The sequence below is a fragment of the Tamandua tetradactyla genome, chromosome 8 (assembly GCF_023851605.1).
Source record: "Tamandua tetradactyla isolate mTamTet1 chromosome 8, mTamTet1.pri, whole genome shotgun sequence".
Lineage (NCBI taxonomy): Eukaryota > Metazoa > Chordata > Mammalia > Pilosa > Myrmecophagidae > Tamandua > Tamandua tetradactyla.
In genome coordinates, this window is record NC_135334.1 from 73898916 (window position 1) to 73920374 (window position 21459).

General features: G+C 41.0%; 1 protein-coding gene across 2 annotated transcripts in view; it reads left to right on the forward strand.

Moving 5' to 3' along the window:
• The window catches only part of CLPB (ClpB family mitochondrial disaggregase), a 183437-nt gene that overhangs the window by 75946 nt on the left and 86032 nt on the right, over positions 1 to 21459 (forward strand). The window contains exons 4-5 of one of the 2 annotated variants that reach the window (XM_077113690.1): positions 9220 to 9323; positions 17810 to 17899. In XM_077113690.1, coding sequence (XP_076969805.1) covers positions 9220 to 9323; positions 17810 to 17899 — 194 coding nt within the window. The remainder of the gene's footprint in view (positions 1 to 9219; positions 9324 to 17809; positions 17900 to 21459) is intronic. The other variant, XM_077113691.1, reaches the window with a different exon arrangement.

The window sequence follows — 21459 nt, forward strand, 5'->3', positions numbered from 1 at the left end:
CAGGTGAGTTGGCTTGACTGCCTTATCAAAGATCAGTTGTCCATAGATGAGAGGGTCTATATCTGAACACTCTATTCAATTCTGTTGGTCAGTATAGCTATCTTTATGCCAGTACCATGCTGTGTTGACCACTGTAGCTTTGTAATACGCTTTAAAGTCAGGTAGTGTGAGACCTCTGACTTCATTGTTCTTTCTCAGGATATTTTTAACTATTCAGGGCACCCTGCCCATCCAAATAAATTTGATTATTGGTTTTTCTATTTCTGAAAAGTAAATTTGTGGTATTTCAATTGATATTGTATTGAATCTATAAATCAGTTTGGGTAGAAGTAACATCTTAACTATATTCAGTCTTCTAGTCCATGAACACAGTATGCCCTTCCATTTATTTAGGTCTTCTGTGATTTCTTTTAGCAATTTCTTATAGTTTTCTTTGTACAGGTCTTTTGTATCCTTAGTTAAATTTATTCCTAAATATTGTATTCTTTTGGTTGCAATTGTAAATGGAATTTTTAATATGATTTCCCCCTCAGATTGCTCATTACTGGTATATAGAAATACTACAGATTTTTGAGTGTTGTTCTTGTAACCTGACACTTTACTATACTCATTTATTAGCTCTAGTAGTTTTGCTGTGGATTTTTAAGGGTTTTCTACATATAGTATCATATCATCTGTAAACAGAGAGAGTTTTACTTCTTCCTTTCCAATTTTGATGCCTTGTATTTCTTTTTCTTGTCTGATTGCTCTGGCTAGAACTTCCAACACAATGTTGAGTAACAGTGGTGATAGTGGACATCCTTGTCTTGTTCCTGATCTTAGAGGGAAAGTTTTCAATTTTTCCCCATTGAGGATGATGTTAGCTGTGGGTTTTTCATATATTCCCTTTATCATGTTGAGAAAGTTCCCTTCTGTGGTAGTTAGATTCAGTTGTCAACTTGGCCAGGTGAAGGTATTTAGTTTTGCTGCTGCGGACATGAGCCAATGGTACGTGAACCTCCTCTGTTGCTAATTACATCTGCAGTGGGCTAGGAGGTGTGCCTGCTGCAATGAATGACATTTGACTTAATTGGCTGGTGCTTAAATGAGAGAGCGCAATGTAGCACAGCCCAAGCAGGTTGGCATACCTTATCTCAACACTCCCAGCTCAGCCCTGGACTTTGGAGATGCAGAAAGGAATCACCCTGGGGAAAGTTGTTGGAACCCAGAGGCCTGGAGAGAAGGCCAGCAGAGATTATCCTGAGCTTTCTCATGTAAGAAAGAACCTCAGATGAAAGTTAACTGCCTTCCCTCTGAAGAACTAATGAAATAAATCCTCTTTTATTAAAAGCCAGTCCGTCTCTGGTGTGTTGCATTCTGGCAGCTAGCAAACTAGAACAGATTTGGTACCGGAGAGTGGGGTGCTGCTGCAGTTTGCAAATACCAGATCTGTTGGAATGGTGTTTTGGATGGCTAAGGGGAAGATTTTGGAGGAACTGTGAAGAGAAGTCCTGGAGTACTTGAAGAGACTGTTGGTGTAAACGGAACTACTGCCAATCTGGACAAAGGGGGACACAAAGGGACAAATTGGAGTTTGCAGAATGAGAACCATGGAAGCTTGGGTCTGAAGCCAAGAAACCTCAGCCAGGAGAGTGGACCCACCCATACACATGGAGAGAGTTAGTTTACCCTGAAGGGTGAGGATGAGCCTCCCACCTTACTGCAGTGGAAGAGTCATGCAGCCTCAGGCCTTGAAGAAGGTAGGGCACACTCCTTGGGGAACTGGGGAGAGCCTGGCTGCCACCACATGGAGGGGTTGAGCGTGTGCCCCAGAAATGGCAAAGAGCACAGGGGTGACCCTGATGCCTAGAGAGAGTGGAGCCGAGAAAAAGGTGATCTCCTCAGTGTTCCCTGAGGTTAATTTGGAAAGAGGTGGGCCACTGCATAGGCCCTTGGAAAGGGTGGGACTGCCACTTTCTAAAACTGAAGGATGAATGACTTTCAGATTTTGAAATCCCATGGCGCTTGCCCTGCAGGTTTTACATCTGTGTTTCTTCCAATTTCTCCCTATGGAAATGAAAACCTGTATCCTGTGAAAATCCTCTTTTGCATATTAGCACCAGACAGCTTGTTTTGAGATTCACAGGTCCACAGCCAGAAGAGAATTTTTTGTACCTTAATATTGTTTAAGGTGATGCGTATAGTTGCCGAGTTGACAAGGGGTGGACATGTGGTAGTTAGATTCAGTTGTCAACTTGGCCAGGTGAAGGCACCTGGTTTTGCTGCTGCAGACATGAGCCAATGGTACATGAACCTCATCTGTTGCTGATTACGTCTGCAGTCGGCTAGGAGGCATGCCTGCTGCAATGAATGACGTTTGACTTAGTTGGCTGGTGCGTAAATGAGAGAGCACAATGTAGCACAGCCTAAGGAGCTCAGCATTCGTCATCTCTGCACTCGCAGCTCAGCCTTGGACTTTGGAGATGCAGAGAGGAATCACCCTGGGGAAAGTTGTTGGAACCCAGAGGCCTGGAGAGTAGGCCAGCAGTGATTATCCTGAGCCTTCCCACATAAGAAAGAACCTCAGATCAAACTTAACTACCTTTCCTCTGAAGAACTAATGAAATAAATCCCCCTTTATTAAAAGCCAGTCCGTCTCTGATGTGTTGCATTCTGGCAGCTAGCAAACTAGAACACCTATTCCTATTCTTTGAAGTGTTTTCAACAAGAAAGGATGTTGAATTTTGTCAGATGCCTTTTCTGCCTCAATCAAGATGATCATGTGTTTTTTCTGCTTTGATTTGTTGATATGGTGTATTAGATTAATTGCTTTTCTTATGTTGAACCATTCTTGCATACCTGGGATGAATCCTACTTGGTCATGGTGCAAAAATTAGGGGGGGATGGGGCGGTGCATGGTCCAGGAATCGAACCCAGGTCTCCCACATGAAAGGCGAGCATTCTACCACTGAACCGTCTGTGCACTCTGGTATATAATTCTTTTAATGTGCAACTGGATTCAATTTGTATGAATTTTGTTGAGGATTTTTGCATCTATATTCATTAGAGATTGGTCAGTAATTTTCTTTTCTTGTAGTAGGTTTGTCTGGCTTTGGTATGAGGGTGATGTTGGCTTCATAGAATGAGTTTGGTAGCCTTCCCTCCTCTTCAATTTTTTTGAAGAGTTTGAGCAGAATTGGTACTAATTCTTTCTTGAATGTTTGGTAGAATTCACATGTGAAGTCATCTGGTCCTGGACTTTTCTTTTTGGGGGGGCTTCTTAATGACAAATTCAGTTTCTTGTGATTGGTTTGTTGAGGTCATCTGTTTCTTCTCGAGTCAGTGTTGGTTGTTCATGCCTTTCTAGGAAGTTGTCCATTTCATCTACATTGTCTAGTTTATTAGCATAAAGTTGTTCATAGTATTCTCTCATTACCTCCTTTATTTTTGCAGCTGCAGTGGTTATGTGTCCTCTTTCATTTCTGATTTTATTTATTTGCATCTTTTCTCTCTCTCTGTTTTTTTTTTTTTTTGGTCAACCTTACTGAGGGTCCATCAGTCTTGAGTTTCTCATAGAACCAACTTCTGGTTTTGTTGATTTTCTTGATTGTTTTCATGTTCTCAATTTCATTTATTTCTACTCTAATCTTTCCTATTTCTTGTTTGTGGTTAGTTTGCTGTTCTTTCTCTAGTTCTTCCAAATGGACAGTTAATTCCTCGATTGTTGCCCCTTTCTTCTTTCTTGATATAGGCATTTAGGGCAATATATTTCCCTCTTAGCACTGCTTTTGCTGCCTCCCATAAATTTTGATATTTTGTGTTTTCAGTTTCAATTTCCTCAAGATATTTACTGATTTCTCTTGTAATTTCTTCCTGACCCACTGGTTGTTTAAGAGTGTGTTGTTGAGCACTCTGGCACTCTGCCTATTATTGATTTCAAGCTTCATTCCTTTATAATCTGAGAAAGTGTTTTGTATGATTTCAATCTTTTAAAATTTATTGAGAGTTGCTTTGTAACCCAGCATATGGTCTATCCTTGAGAATGATCCATGAGCTCTTGAGAAAAAGGTGTATCCTGCTGTTGTGGGGTGTAATGTTCTATAAATGTCTATTAAGTCTAGTTTGTTTATTGTATTATTCAAATTCTCTGTTTCTCTCTTGGTCCTCTGTCTAGATGTTCTGTCCATTGATGAGAGCGGGGAATTGAAGTCCCCAACTATTATGGTAGATGGAGCACTCTGGCTCGGTGTATAAATATTTGATTATGTCTTCTTGTTGAATTGTTCCTTTTATGAATACATAGTGTCCTTCATTGTCTCTTTTAATTGTTTTACATCTGAAGTCTGATTTGTTGAATATTAGTATAGCTACTCTTGCTCTTTTCTGAATTGTTCTTTGTATGAAATATCTTTTCTCAACCTTTTACTTTCAACCTATGTTTTTCCTTGGGTCTAAAATGTGTCTCATGTAGACAGCATATAGATGGGTCCTGTTTTTTAATCCATTCTGCCAGTCTGTGTCTTTTGATTGGGGAGTTTAATATATTAACAGTAAGGGCAGTACTTTTTTCTACCATTTTGTCTTTTGGATTTTACATGTCATATCTAATTTTTCTTCTTTTTGCTTTTACTTATAAGTCTTCATTTTTATACTCTTCTCCACACCTCTCTCTCCTGTCTTTTCCTATCTGTCTCTAGTGCTCCCTTTAGTATTTCTTACAGAGCCAGTCTCTTGGTCACAAATTCTCCCAGTGATTTTTTTGTCTGAAAATGTTTTTATTTCCCCTCATTTTTGAAGGACAATTTTGCTGGATATAGAATTCTTGGTTGGCAGTTTTTCTTTTTTTAGTATCTTAAATATATCATACCACTGTCTTCTCACCTCCGTGGTTTCTGCTAAGAAATTTATGCATAGTCTTATTGGGCTTCCCTTGAATGTGATGGATTGCTTTTCTCTTGCTGCTTTCAAATTTCTCTTCTTCTCTTTGACATCTGACATTCTGATTAGTAAGTGTCTTGGAGTACATTTATTTGGATCTATTCTGTTTGGGATACACTGCACTTCTTGGATCTGTAATTTTAAGTCTTTCATAAGAGTTGGGAAATTTTCAGTGATAATTTCCTCCATTGGTTTTTCTCCTCCTTTTCCCTTTTCTTCTTCTTCTGAGACACCCACAACACGTATATTTGTGCGTTTCATGTTTTCATTCAGTTCCCTGAGTCCATGATCTTATTTTTCCATTCTTTTCCCTATATTTTCTTTTGCTTGTCAGATTTCAGATGTCCTGTCCTCCAGTTCACTAATCCTGTCTTCTGCCTTTTGAAATCTAACATTGTAGATGTTTCCATTGTTTTTTTTTTCATCTCTTCTACTGTGCCTTTCATTCCGATAAGTACTGTGATGTGTTTTTTTCAGACTTTTGATTTCTTCTTTTTGTTTGTCCCTTGCATTATAACCTACCTCAATTCATTGATTTGATTTTTGGTGAGATTTTCCATGTCTGTTCGAACATCCTGAATTAATTGTTTCAGCTCCTGTATCTCTTTTGAATTGTTGGCTTGTTCCTTTGACTGGGCCATATCTTCAATTTTTCTTGAATGGTTTATTATTTTTTGCTGGTGTCTAGACATTTAATTTCCTTAATTAGTTTATTCTGGAGATTGTTTTCACTTTTTTACCTAGGATTTTCTTGCTGAATGACTTTGTTGTCTATCTGTTCTTTGACATTCAATTCAGCTTATTCTAGACCTCTAGCTTAGGTTTTGTTTAACAGATCAGAATTTTTCTTGTTTCTTGCCCTGCCTGTATGGTGCCTTTTTTTTTCCTTAGAAGGGTCTACTTAAGTATTATAGACTCCGGTCAGATTTTCCAGACCAGACTGGCCTCCTTTCAGGAGGAAAAAGTCACCTGCATCAGTTTTCCCTGAGGGTGAGACCCGGTTGACAAGACTTCCCTATGAAGCCTCTAGACTGTTTTTCCTGTCCTGCCCTGTATATGGTGCTCGTCTGTCTGTGGTTTCCCACCAGCATAAGGTGATGCGGTGCCTTTAACTTCATCAGACTCTCCCTGCTGGGGGCGTGGTTGAGACCGGGTTGAAGCTGTAGGCTGGCTTTAATCACTTCAGTTTTCCACACCCTAGGGTCTGAATTCTTTGAGGGGGTGGTATTCCACCTGAGTTGGGCCCCAGCCCTGTCCTGGGAAATGCATAGCCTCCAGGAAATTTCTTCCTTTCACCTGACCAGCGTCTGTCTTTCAGACAAGCTTAATTGCACCCTTGCCTGGGGCAGTTGGAGCCTGAGAAGCCTTGCCTTGTATCCAAAGAGTAGTCAAGCCATAGAAACACAGACCCCACCCCCCTACCCCCCAAAATCGTTTTTGGAGCAGGACCTCTGTACCTCGGGTTTGCCAGTCAGGAGCTGAAGTTGGTATGTTGCTCTGTGTATCTCCAGACCCTTTGTGCCCCCTCCTTTCCTTCAGGGCCCAGACCTTTTCAAGTATTTTATGCTGTCTGATCAAAAAAATCTCTGTTTTTTGTTTTTGGGGTTTTTTTTCCTTTTTATTTTTCCATCAGCTGTGCCCCCTCTGCACTGGGCAAAACCCAGCAATCTCAGGTTGTAATTACTCAAGGTTCACCTGAGCTGGGGTTTATCTTTAGTAGTCAGAATTTGCTAATTAATGCCACAACTGGAGTTTCGTTGAGCTTAGCCCCTTGCTGTTATTAAAGTCTCTTTCCTTTCCCCTGTTGGAACCAGCCTGTGCGGGAGGCATGCAGTCCTCTGCAGCTTGGGGAACTCACAGTTCTAGGTGGGATCACAGCTGGTCCAGCTTGTCCAGACTGGTGCACGCTGTGTGTCCGGTCACTGATGTGGCGCCAGCAGTTGTTCTGTTCTGTTCCTGGCTATCTACTAGCTCTTCTGGAGGACAAACTAAATTCCACAGCTCACTAAGCTGCCATCTTGAACCTATCCTGCTTAGAGGTTTTTATAAGAATGGAGAATACCCTCTTGGTTTGCCAGGCAGTGAAGGCATCCCCATGGGCCACATGCCCCTTGCAAGGCTGCTGGTGAGACCAGGTGGGCAGGTATGATGGGGAAGGATAAGCCTGCAGCTCCCCTCATCCCTTGGAATCTGTTTTTTTTTTTGACATGCCTGTAAGGATTGTGTGTGAGCAAGGAAGTTAGTGAAATTCATTCATCCATTCCGCAGATAATTATCCCAGGTACTCTGCCTTTTGAAGCTAATGATCATCAAACCATTGATACAGGGAAAACCATCAACACTGCTGGTTCTCAATATTGAAAAACTAGCAGAGAGGAGAAAAACTAAAAATTTAGTGTGATTTTTAGTAGTTATGATTGTCTTGAATATTTGCCATTTATGCCTTCAAAAACAATAACAGTTTTGATTGAAGGTGAACAGCAAAAGATAAGCATTATAGGCATGCAGTTGTGGCACAGTGGTAGAATTCTCACCTACTGTGCTGGGGACCCATGTTTGATTTCCATTGCCTGCCCATGTATTTAAAAAAAAGATAAGCATGCTAAGAGAAAAGTGGACATAGGATATGAATAAGAGAGTCATGAGAAAAGAAATACAACAGACCTTTAAACATAACTAAAGTTCAGCCTCCCTGATAATCAGAGAAATGTACATTGAGACAGCAGTGTGATATCATTTACTGTTTACCAGATTAATGCATTCTGAAGAAGAATAATAAACACCCCATTTTACTAACGGGAAAACACACCAGTTACTCTCATACTTCATACTTTGCTAGTGAAAATAAAAATTGGTACAACTTTTCTAAAAGGCTTTAATAATATTTATCAAAACCCTTAAGTTGCTTATACTTTTTGACCTAGAACTTCATTGTCTAGGAATTTATCCAAAGAAAATAATCAGGGATATTGTGTTATTTATAATATTGAAATATTAAAAGCAATCTAATTATTTTACAATAGGAGATCGGTTAAATAAAGTATGGAATAGCTCTTATAGTGAAATACTGTGCAGCCATTAAAAACAATTTTTGTTGCTGAATAATTATGTGGAAGTGTGTGTGTGGAGAGAGAGAGGGAGAGTTTATTTACGAACTCATTTTTGTAAATAAAAATATGCATATATTCATTGAAAAATAATAGGAGGATGTTAAATATACTAAAACATATTCTTCTCTTTGATTATTTGTATTTCCTGAATTTTCTTTAGTGAATGTGTCTCGTTTTAATTAGAGAGAAAAGGAAAATATTAGCAGAGCATTACATAAGAGAAGAAAGAAGAACAAGGGAAGCTAATGTACATGGAGTTATCATGTCAAACTTGTGCTTGCTGCTTTGTAAACTTACATAATTTAACCTCAGAACAACCCTTTGGATGGCTCTGTCTCAGGCCATGCTCCTGCCAATCCATTCTCACAAAGCTGTGGGAGTGATTTTTCTAATTATGAAGGTCTGGGAAGAAACTTACCAAACTATAAATAGTAGTTACTGTTGGACTTTATGGTAAGGAGGTGCATATAAAGGGAGACTTTAATTTTTTTATTTATTTCTGTATAATCTGAATTTCTTTAAAAGCACATGTGTCTTTTGTAAAGGGCAGGAGAAGCATATCCAGTCAAGCCATTTGCCCTTTAAACCCCTCAGTGGTTTACCTTATCTCCCTCTCTTTTTCCCCTTACATTCTCTACTCTAGTTTATTTCTTTCCTGAAGGACTGTGTTTGTTTGTCTCCAGTATTATAAATCCACTGGGTCCTTCCACTTTACCATCCCAGCTGTGGCTACTCAGCCCTTAGGTCTTAAATACCATTTCCTCTGGGAGCCCTTGCCTCCTCCCCTTCTTTGTTCTTTCACTGTTCATGGTACCTCTCCCATCATAACCTTCATCACACTTTGCTGTAATTTTGTGCTTCATTGTTGTCCTTCTCAGCAAACTGAAAGTTCCAAGACTGCATAGACCCCAGGCCCTAAAACAGTGATTAGCACATAGTAGGCATTTAATAAATAATCCTTGTATAAATAGTTTGTATTTTATAGTGGAAACTGAGCCTTGAAGAGATTAAATAATTTCTCCAGAGCCTCTCAGCTAGTAAGTTTCAGAGCTATCTTTCCTACCTTTGTGTTTTACACTATACCACACACGTGAGCAGAGGTAGATCCAACCCTAACGTGCTTTACAGTCTGGGTCTCAGCTTCCTGCACCTTTACTGTCTTTGACATTTCTGCCTTTCTGATTTCTTCCAGAGTGGTGCAGGTCCTGCTTGCCGCTGGGGCTGACCCAAACCTTGGAGACGATTTCAGCAGTGTTTACAAGACCGCGAAGGAACAGGGAATCCATTCTTTGGAAGGTAAACATGGGCTACCCTGCAACCCTGGGAGCTCTCCTCACTGTGGCTTTCAGGTAGCCTTGCTCTCTGCCACTTCTACCATCAACTCCAAGGGAGAACCTCCAAGTCCCTTCTTTGCAAATCATGTATAACCCAGAGGGCTTGGGGAAATGGCCTTACAGTATCTTTTCCTTCTATAATTTATGTCACTTCAGAAGACTTGGGCAATGGATAAAGGTCTGATTTTGTGATCGGTGGGAAGTGGGGGAGACACTGATTTCAACTGGTATTCTCCCAAAGGCATCTCAGCCAGTAGAGCCTCAAATAGTGGGACATTTAGCAGGATTCAACAAAATAATTAAGTCAGCTGCATGGAATGCAGATTCATTCCTCTTCTACTTCCTGCAGGCTTACCTTGCTCTAGAACTAGAAAACAGCCTCAATGATTTCCTCAGCCTTAGGAAGTTCCTCAGCACTGCTGAGAATGCTGGCTTTTTTTTTCCTCCCCCATATGTAAAATACATTCCTTTCTCTGAGACTGGCTCCTTAACTTACAGTTTGGTCCAGGAGAAGCAGTCCACCTCTCTGTGCCTTGATGTCTGCTTTATAAACAGGGTAGTCATCATTGCCTCCTCCAGAATGTTGTATGGGTGATTGGAGTTCTGTAGTAGAAAGAGGGGTGAACACCTCAGTCACATGTCTGCTAGAGGGTGCCAGGACAAGTCATTCCGTGTCGTCTCTATTGAGCAGTTTTTTTTAAGTGAAGTTGAGAAAATGGACAGAAATGAGTATTTTGCATTTGAGCTTTACTTGTCTAAACTGTCCCCACTGCCTTCCCATTAACCTGGATCACTCACAGAGGCTGAGATACCCTCAGATTTCCAGCCATAGTGCATTTGAGCAGTGACAGTTTGAGGATTGACAATAATTCCAGGAAGACAGACAGCCTTGCTGTGATTGCCTGAGGTGAGGGTCAGGAAATTGACCTGGAGGGAGTTTCAGCTGAGGAGAGCAATGCACTCAGCCCTCAGAGCTGTCAGTGAAGCTGCCCAGACTGACAGCTGGGTTGTAATAGCCTGAGTGGAGGTGTTGTGGCTACACTTGGGAGAAAGTTTCTCAAATCATTGACATGAGGGTAGTGTCCAGGAACATAAGGTAATTGCTGCCCAGGTGAAGTATGAAGTTGCCTTCTGCCTACCTTTCCACCTCTCTAAACCTAGTCCTTCTGTCAAGGCTCCATTGCTATGGCTTTATCCTCCACAAAGCCTTCCCTGAATTGTTCCCTGAACAATTGGCAATAATTGCAGCCTGCCCTCAGCTGCTCTTTTGAATGTTCTTTAAATTTTGGCCTCTTAGGTAGTTATTTGAACTCTCATCTGCTCATATGTCTTTTTCTCGCCTCAGCTGACAGTTCCTTACATGTGCAGGCCATGCCCTATCCCTCCATGGATTCTCCACTGAGCCTGAAGGAATTATGTTCATTTTATGTTTCAAACACAGAAAAATTTCTTGAGTACCAGAGTTGTCCTATGTTTGCAGCCTGATGTGGAGACTCAGTTTATGAACTATCCTCTCCTCACTCAAACATAGCATCACCACCCTCAGCTTTGTCTTCTGTTCAGCTGCTCTGCCCAGAAAGCGAGGACGAGCATTTGTTTAGAGGACAGGGCCAAGGAGGAGGAGGGAATTACTTGGGTAACTTTTCTTCTGCTCCAAGAATGCCAGTAGGGCTTAGTAAACATTTTTTATTTCGTCGAATCTCAGAGCTGGAAGGCCATCTTGTCCAGCCTCTGCTATCACTCCAATCCCCATCCCCATGGGTAGGAATCCCTGCTGCAACATGCCTTTTATTTGCGTGGTGGGCAAATCAGTACCTTCTAACAAAGCCCATTTCATTCTTAGCTCTAATTGTTTAGAAGATCCTGATTTTTATTTTTCAAAGTCTGTCTTATGTTTCATTTGTATTGAACTTGAGGCTTCCCTTTGCCCCATGGTTCAGCTGTTTTAAGACAGTAACCATTTCCTTACCCTCTTCTATTTTACAGTTCTTTTGATTGATTTTCAAATGGTGTTATTTTCATTCTGTTCTCTTCCCATCCTCCAGATAAACTACTTTCACAGGATCATTCCAGACCAGAGAATATGTCTCTTGATTTGCTATCTATGCTTCTCCCAATGCAGACCATATCTGCACTCAGATTTTGTAGCTTTGTGTTCCAATGGTTCTATCTAGGTTGATGCTCATATGCAACATGCTTGATCAGTGGTAGGTAGGCAAACTTTTTCTGGAAAGAGCCATATAGTAAATATCTTAGGCTTTGTGGGTCAGATGGTCTGTGCCATTGTAGTGCAAAAGTGTCATAAACAATACATAAATGAATGGCCGTGACTGTGTTCCAATAAAACTTTATTTATAAAAACAGGTGGCAGCCTGGGTCTGGCCCATAAGCTATAGTTTGCCAATACCTGTTCTAGATCTCTTTTTATTTTCCTGTCCTTTTCTTCTCCCTCCCCCTTTCTCTTCCTTCTTTCCTTCCTTCTTTCTTTCTTTCTTTCTCTTTCTCTATCTCTCTCCTTCGTTCTTTCTTTTTTTTTGTTAGCCTCCTCTAAATCTTTTGACTTTTATACCAGCCAGCCTATATTCTAGATGATAGATAGGCTACAAAAATATTGGGAAAGGCTATGATATCCTTCATGAAGGTAAAAACACTGTCTCTTCTTATTTTGTATAATCTACAAATTTATTTATAACTTTCTGTGGATTCACTTATTATTCAATAAATGTTACTGATCCCAGTCCTGTATGTATGTACTAGTGCTAGTGAGTTAGACCAAATAAGATCCCTGCTGTCAAATACTTTACGTGCTAGTCTTTGGTTAAAATGCTCATTAGGACATTATTAATTGCAGAATTCTGGAGCACATAATCAGAAATTGCCCTTTACAACAATTTGGTTGCATTATTCAACATTCACAGGATTTTTTTGTTAAGCCAGCATTGAAATTTTGTTCTTTTCCAACCTCTATTTCTCCATCTTGTCCACAAAATTGTAATAGATTTTCTAAAATTTCATACTAAAATCAAAATGTGTCTAGCATTTGTCTGATTTTCTTACCTAGTAATCCTTTCTGAAAAGGGAATTTAGTTATTCTGGCATGTTCATGTCTTGTCCTGAGGGAACCCATATTGGTGCCCAGTAAGTGCCTAGGTATTTAAGAACCATTTAGGAAAATACATTCTAGAATTTTAAATTCCAGACTCGCTTTGTCTACTGGTTTTCTGGAAGCTTATCTTACTCTCCCTAATGTATCAGTTTGGATGTGCTCTACTTTGCAAGTTCATGCACCACTCTTCTTTCTGACTCGGGGGGCCTGGAGAGTGACACTGTTAGAATCATCTCAGGGCTCTCCTCTCACCTTACCAGTCTAAACCTTTAGCTCCTTTATATCCATGCTTTTCTTTCCTTTTTCTTTTACCCATTCATCCATTATTTATTGAGTGCCACTGTATACAAGGCAGAGGACCCAGCTCTATCTAGTTCGTGTTTATTGATGAATTAGAAGCAAGTGCTGTGGCTCTCCTTTCTTTGAATTGAATTAAGTTGACTTTTTCAGGGGCAGTTATCTGACAGGTAGGGGTCTATAAGGAGGATAGAGTAGACCATGCTGTAAATGACAACTCCCCTTCCATGTTAACTTCTTTAATCATCATAACTGGGGCACTCACAGCACTAGGGTGTTACATTTTCCCATGTACCTGAAGGCTAGCTCAGAGACTCACTGAAGCTGCCGTAACCAAAAAACAAAAAAAAAAAAACTTATATGTGAAAACTAAAAGAGTTCAGAAAGAAAGAGGGGGAATTTGTAAGAATAAAATTAAGTTTAGCTTTCACACAAGATGGGGCAAAATGAGAGAAATGGAACTCACTAAACAAAGGACTGCAAAACGGCTCAGACTGGTCCTGCAAGCCAGGAAAGGAGAGGGCCTCTGACGCAAGCCTAGAATTGGCACTAAATCCTCATATAGGTAAAAACAAGTTTAAATAAGTAGCAGCCAGGGGTCACCGAAATGTGAAGTGTAATCAAAAGCAGGAACCTTCGGTGGGAAATTTGAATTAGTTGGATTATCCTGATAGGCTGTACCCTCTGGAGTATCCAGTCAGTGAAGAAACAGGGGAGGGGCCTACATGCTAAGCTTAGGGTATAAAACCTGTGGCATTTTATTGCTTGATGCACCAGCCATATTTTGGTTATGCACCTGTTCTTGCAAGATCGTGAATAAATTCTTTTGTTCTCCAAAAACAAAGAAAAACTCCCCTTGCCTGGACTGTGCCTAGGCAAATTCACAGGAATGTCATAGGCTCAGAAAAGTTGGACAATCCTTTATATTGGAGCATAAAGTCAGTGTCAAAGCCCATCAAGTTCACTCAGTTTTTTGGGTTTTTTTTGTATGCTGTATGGCGGGGGCCACATTTCATTGTTTTTTCATGTGAGTATCCCATTATTGCACCATCATTTGTTGAAGTTTTGCTTGTTTCTTTTTTGTTTATTTGTTTGTTTGGGGGGAGGGGTGCATGGACTGGGAATTGAGTCCAGGTCTCCCACATGGCAGGCGAGAATTTTACCACTGAACTACCCTTGCACCCCCTCATTCAGTTTTTAATAGATATTTCTGTGGGCCTCAGCCTGTTCTCAGTACTGATGGAAGATACTTTGGCAAGCCCTCCTTAAACTCTAATAAAATAAATATTCCTGGTCAACCTTAACAGTATTGTTGTAAAGATCAATAGATAAATACCTGATTTATGAATTCTATAGTGTTCTGTGGTTGTAACTGCTTATTAGTTCCATTTATTTATACTTCAACATGCATTTACTGAGTGTCAGTCACCCTACCAAATGGTGGGAATGTAAAAATGCATGTTTATATATGTAGTCTAGATAGCTTAAGTTCTCACAGTGTTCTAAGTCAAGTAAGACTTAGAACACTTACCAAACTCTGAACAGGGACTTACAGAACAAAGTGGTGGATGCAAAGGTGCATGTACAAAGGATGTAGGTAGCACTAAAATGAGAGTAATGGACTCTGCTGGGAGCATGCTGATGTCTGGGAAGTTTCAAAGGGTAAGTGACTTTAAATTGGATCTTAAGGTTAAGTTGAAAATGGCCAGTCAGGCTTACAGAGATGGAACTTCCAAGCAGAAGGAACAACACATAAAGAAACATGGAGGGGTGGGAAGACGGTGAATGGAATCATCTGCCGCGGTGTTGAGGAGAGTAACAAGAAGTTAAGACTTGACATCCAGAAGTGAATGTCTCCCTGGCAACATGGGATATGACTTCCAGGGATGAGCCAGGCCCTGGCACCATGGGATCGATAATGCCCAAAATGGGGAAAAGAATTGCAACAAAATAAGATATCAGTGGCTGAGAGAGTTCAAATAGAGTTGAGAGACTATTTTAGAGGCTACTCTTAATGCACGCTTCAGCTAGATATTGCTATTTACCATGATCAGCCAAACACCAACCAAAACCATTCCTACCAGCCCTAAAGAATACCTAGGGTTCTATTTGAGATTCTACAGATGTTGCATGCACTATGATTACTTTCCGGAAAGCTACAACCTCCAAATGGTTCCTAGGCCAAATAAGTCCTGAAACCCAAAGGGGCCAGCCTCTCCAGAACATCAACTAGTTTCATCCCCCTATCCCATATTATCAACAGTCCTTTCCAACATGAAACATTTAGAATGGGCATAGCCCCAATACCCCTAAAGATTGGGAGAAAAATCAAAGGTAGGATATGGAGTTACAATAGAGAAGATAGGATTTAACAAATGAGTATGACTGCTAAATCATTATATTGACATTTCTTTTAGTCTCCAGCGTCTTGGAACAACTAAGAGGAAAAACCTAAAATTGTGGAATTGCAACCCATACCAAACTCTGAAATCTGTTCTATAACTAATTGTTATGGTGTGCTTTGAATTTATTACTTTTTTTGTATATATGTTATTTTTCACAATGTCATGGTTAGGGACAGGTGTCAACTTGGCCAAGTTGTGGTACCTGTTCATCTGATTGGGCAAGCGCTGGCCTGTCAGTTGCAATGAGGACATTTCATAGGATTAGGTCATGATCACGTTAGCTACATCCACAGCTGATTCCATTTGTAATCAGCCAAAGGGGAGTGTCTTCTGCAATTAATGATGCTAAATGCAATCATGGGAAGCCTTTTAAGGAGGACTCAGAGGAGACAGGTGGCATTCCTGCTTTGGCTGGTGAGCCTCTCCTGTGGAGTTCATCCAGGCCATCCATTGGAGTCATTGGCTTCGCAGCCTGCCCTGTGGATTTTGGACTCTGCGTTCCTACGGTCACGTGAGACACTTTCATGAATTTTATATTTGCAAGTGTTCCCTGTTGATTCTGTTTCTCTAGAGAACCCTAACTAATACACACAATAAAAAATAAAAGAAGTTAAGACTAGTGAGGTAAGCAGGCTTACGCAGGAATGGACTTTGTAAGGCAGTTCTAGGAAGTGCATACTATATCCTGAAGGTCATTAAAATTTCACATTTGCATTTTAGATGGACCATTCTGGCCAAGTGGAGGATGAAATTGGAGGGAAGAGATTAGCAGTGGTTCTTGACTTTTTGGGAGGTAATGAAACTTTGAGACTCATGAGAAGAAATATTCCTCTTCCCTAAAAGTACTTATAATTTCTGAGAATTCCTAAAGGTGAGCTTTGGGAATGGAGAAAACAAATGTTAGAAAAACATTCGAAGGAAGTTGAGTACTTAGTGGAATGTGAGAATTGATGGAAAAGGAGGCATCCATGGTGATAGCCGAGTTTCTGATTTGGATAAACAGTGGGATGTGTGGACCTGGAGCTCAAAGAAGTCTGGCAGGAAATAGGGATTTGGGAGTCACTAGCGTTTGCTTGATAGTTAAAACAATTTGCCTAAAGAAAGAATTTTAAATGAGGGGTTTGTGGCACAAGCTGAGGATATGTTCCTCACTCAGAAATACTAACATTTAGGGTTTAAAGAGGAAAGAAGATTCAGGCAAGGAGGTAAAAGGTATCAAAGAAGTTGAACTGTTCTCCTTCAGGGAAGTTTTATATCACTACTACCTACTCAGAACAGAAAAGCTTAGGGAGGAAAGAAACTTCTCTGCCTTCCTTGCTGAGACTTTGTCATCAGTTGCCCCATTGCTAGGGAAAACCTTCTAATATTTTACATATGCGCATTGCCCCTTAGCAAGAAGTCTGCCCAGCTGAATGCCTTATAGCATCTTCCATCCCTGTCAAGATTGGTGTTTTTGGGTAGAGAGAGTATAGGCCCACTGGTGCAGGTGACCCAGGTAAACTTGGTATGGATGCGTTGTTGGCCCATCTGCTCTGTGTGAACTCTCCAGCCCTCAGAGTTGCATCTTTAGAGGCACTGTGTACCCTAGGGGAAGATCAGGCTCCTGTGCTGGCCAGTCATAGTGCAACTAAGTACTGTCACTGACTAGCTGTGTGATCTTGAGCAAGTGACTTAAGGTTCCTGAATTTCAGTTTTCTCATCCATAACCTAGGGATAATAATACCCATCTTACAGGGTTGTTATGGTAATTAGAGACAATCCTGTATAAAGGACAGGGACAGGAATGAAAAATTTCTCTGTGATGGTGAATTTGGCTCAGTTTAAGGCAGGAAGCTGGCCTCATGAGGTACTAGGCATCTCACCACTAAAGGAGTATAACAAAGGCTGGGTGCCTCCAAGATCTCTGTCAGCCCTGTGATTTCTGAGGTTCTAGAAGTTACTAGACTTAGCATCGAAACGAGTAGTATACTTGAAAGAAGTGGAATTTGAGTTGGCTTTAGACAGGAAGAGAAGGGGGAAAGATACTTTAAACAGGGGATACAGCTTCAGCAGACAGAGATGGGACAAATTGTGGAGGGGAGCATGGAGATCACTGCTGCTCCTCTTCCAACTCATTGCCTGATCTTGGCCACATTCCATTCAGTGTCCTGAGGCCCACCCCTGCCACTCCAGGAGAGTTCCACTTGTGGCTGGCTGATGGGTGGTGGACCCCAATCCTCAGGTGGAGGAGGCAATAAATTAATGGTACCAGTAAACAAATCGCCTAGCCCAGGATGCCGCTGGCTGCTTGTTTAAGTAACTGTTATAAACATTGGGTGTCTGGGGCTGTCAGAAATGCAAGCGAGCACTCTGAGCGCCTCTCATATGTACAATTAAAACAATAAAACACGGTAGAAATGTGGCCAGAGCAGGGCTGTAAATCAGCTTTTCTTCTCAGCTCCAAGTAACAGCAGAATAAAGATGAGTTGTGTAAAAGCTAGGTGGGCACAGGGCCCTCTGGGAGTATAGGGCCTGGCTTGCCAGCTGGACCTTTCAGAGCCAACTCTACCAACCCCGGTGGCCCCCTTCCTTAGACCCCTAGCTCCAGGGGCTGCAGGTGCTGGCTTGCTCTAACTGACCTCCCCATCTCTGTGTCTTCAGATGGGGGACAAGATGGTACATGCTGGTGCATCACTAACCAGTGGACAAGTGCCCTGGAGTTCAGGAGGTGGCTAGGAGTCCCCACTGGCGGTAATGGAACTACTCTCTATAATATTTCTTCCCCTACCCAGGTCAGTGCCCAGGAGTGGGTTTATCCCAGCTCAGCTACTCAGTTGATTGCTGTGTGAGTGAACCCAGCACCCACTGCATGCCCAGCCCTGCCCAGGCTCAACATAGAGAATATATGCCCTTGGACAGCTCAAACTTAGTCACATGGAAGTAATAAGGTTCCCAAGGAAATAAGACTAGATGGGTAGCATGCCTACAAATTGCTTAGAGGGTTTGTTGAAACAGATTTCTGGGTTCCATCCCCAGAGATTCTGATACAGTAGATTTAGGATGGGGACTGAGAATTTACATTTCCCACTCTGAGTAGCATGATCTAGACTACAGGTGTTAGTTATGGCCTTGTGCTTGAACTGCTTAAAAATTCAAATGGGCCTACACCTTCCTTGAAGAGACCTTATTTTCCCCCCTTAAGCTGATGTGTGCTTAAGCCATGGTATTTTGGATTGCAGAATGCTGAAGGGCTGTGACACTTTGAGCAATTTCCTGCATCTCTCAGAGATTTTGTCTTTTTATTTGTAAAATAAAAGTTGGAGAGTTAGAGTTACGATATTTATCCCTTACTTAAAGCCTAGAACATAAGAGTCCATTAATGTAAGCTTCTGTTTTTACATTAGCATCATTATCCTCATCAAACTCTTATGGAACTTCATTCAGAGTCTTTGATACAGCTTTCTGAATGCTTTTCTGTGGTAGCAAACTGTTATCAGCAAAGAGCCGAATACTATTTAGAGCCCAAGAAGTGGCTTGCCCATTATGTAGCTGTGTTACCTTCGGTGGCTTTCTTTATCTCTCTGAGCCTTCATTTTCTCATTTGTAGAGAACAGTATTTCCTATCCCATTAGCTTGTGAGGATCAAATTGAAGTACTTGTAAGAAAACACTTGAGAAAATAGAAGACATTATATAAATTTAGGGTACTAGCAATAACAGTAGTTAATAAAGCTTGAAGACATGATCAAAGCAGTTTGACAAAGGTCTAGTTAGAAGTACAGATAACAAGGACTATCAGAGCTCAAAGAGAAGTGAATTTCTATGACTGAAGCAGTCAAGGAAATAAAATGGAATTTGAGCTTCAAAGTATGAGAAGATATTGGAAAGGTTTATGGAGGGCCAGCGTTTGGATCCGAGTAGGGAGGTGATAGCTATGTCCAGAATGCTCAGAGATGGAGAACAGAAAAAAAGTTTCAGGCCTGTGCAAGGGGACTTGTTAGGGGAAAGCATCCACATAGCAAAAGATTCATTTTAAAGAATAATGAACAGTAAAAATGAAGCAGTAATAGACTGGGTCCAGATCAGGATACTTGGAATTTATCCTTTAGACAGAGAGGAAAATTGAAGGTTCTGGAGGAAAGAGCATTGCAGGAGCTGATTACTTCCAGGGTTGAGAAGCAAGGGGAGATGATGAGACGATGATAATGATAGTAGCAGCAATAGCAAATAACATTTGTTGGTATTTATGAACTCATAGCAATCCTATGATGAAGTTGCTAAAGGAGACTGAGGCAGAGACTTGATGTTATGCCAGCAGAACTGTCTACTGGTCTTGTATAGAACCCAGCAACCCTATCAGCCTGAATATGCCTCACACTTTTCAGAACCTCTGGCTTAGGAACCTGCTGTGCAAAAGCTGTTTGGCAAGTTATTATTTCTAATAAATGAGCTGTATTTTCTTCATCATTATCCAGGCCCGCTTAGAGCCTTGTTGCATCTCCAGGGCCAGAGGCTCTACATGTCATTTCTCAGCAGTGTTGACCATTATAGAGTCACCAGGATGGACAACACACTGTCGATCCATCAGACATTTTGGTCGACTAAGACAAAGTGTGTCACCCAGTTATGTTAATTGTTTCCATCCTTCTAGCCCTCCAAACCTATTCATATATTTGACTAGGAGAGAGAGATAGACTAGTTGACATGTTTTATTAAAAAGAATAAATTCTGTTGCATTTATAAAATAAAAAAAAAGGTGGAATGGGCTGGTGAAGAACTGATCTTGTGGTTTTTAACTGATTTACATATATTGTATATAAATATTTTTTCATCAAAAGTTCCAGATCAGGGATGGGTCCCACACAACACACAAAATATATTAGAGACATTTATATGGATAGCAGGAAGGGAGACAGAGGGCTGAAATTTTCCAGGCACACAGTGATTGATGGGGGCTGAGGCTCCCCCTGACGCTTTATTGAGTTTCCGATGATTATCTCTCGCTGAGACATTTTTTACAGATGACGGTCGAGCTGTCACAATGGACCATGGGGGAAAAAAACCCAACAATAATAACACTTTAATCTTTTTACTGCACTGCTCCCTAGTATCTCAGATTCATCTTCCCTGACGCACGCAGTTCATTATTCTGCCCCTCCCTGGATGGGAAATAAAGGAAAATAAATATATATGTAGACACACTTACCCACATACATACACACACACACGGAGTATATAAAAGAGACCACCTCAGAACCAGAGAGGGGCAGAATTTATTGTTCTTTTTGCAAGTGTTGAGGTTTATTAGTAGAGATGCTGGGTCGGCTTGGAATTGGCTATTAATTACAGCATTTTGTATTTGTTTTTTATTGTGAGTTTTTAACATCTTGAAGAAAAGGCAGAGGGAGAAGCAAGCTAGTATAGAGATGGGGAGCACAGAGGTATCAAGTTTGACCAACCAAGTAACATTGCTGGCTAAGAGGCAAAAAGGGTAGGCTCTTTCCTCCTGTTGCCAGCCCTATTACGAAGGATCCCTGAAACACAGAGAACACTGCTTTGGTTAGGATGAGGATGGGAGGAGGGAGATGAGGAGAGGATGAACTCAGAGTAATTATAGGACAAATCAAAGGAAATCTAGAACCTATGAGCATGTTACTACTCTGAGAGTTAGGAGGGGTGAGAAGTAGAGGAGGTTCAGTGTTTTGATGGATTTTCTATAGATAATTGATTTTACAGAATCTTAAAAGAGTTTATCCCACCCTTTGAACTTGATGATATGAAGGTGAGGCACGGGCTCTAGGTCTATGGTCAGAGGCAAGATCTGGACCAGAAAGGATGCCACACCAAGTGTTTGAGGCCGCAGGCAGAGTTGACAGCCTATCTCCTTAAAGTTCCAGGACAGTCTTCCTGATCTTTCCCTTCCCTATCATGGGAATGAGAGAATATAGGCTTGGGGTCCCTATGGGAAGACTGCCCTTGATGTATCTTCAGTAGAAAAAATGCTGACCCAGTCATTTCTGTAATGCATCAAATCTTTTTTGAGCTTCTACTTTGTGCCATTTCCCATGCTACACTATGATAGGGTAATAATGAGGTAGACAGAGTCTTGTTCTTAAGGAAAAACCGTCTAATCCATGGGCAGAGAGGATGGTGACTAGTGATATCTAGTCCTCTAGCCATAGACCAACCCAATGACCACAAATGCCTTCTCTGTAAGAAAGATTAAAAATATAAGTAAGACAGTCTCTGTCCTTCAAGAACCTATTTTGTGATCCTCAAGATCTTGACAAATTGTTTAGACAGATTTGAGAC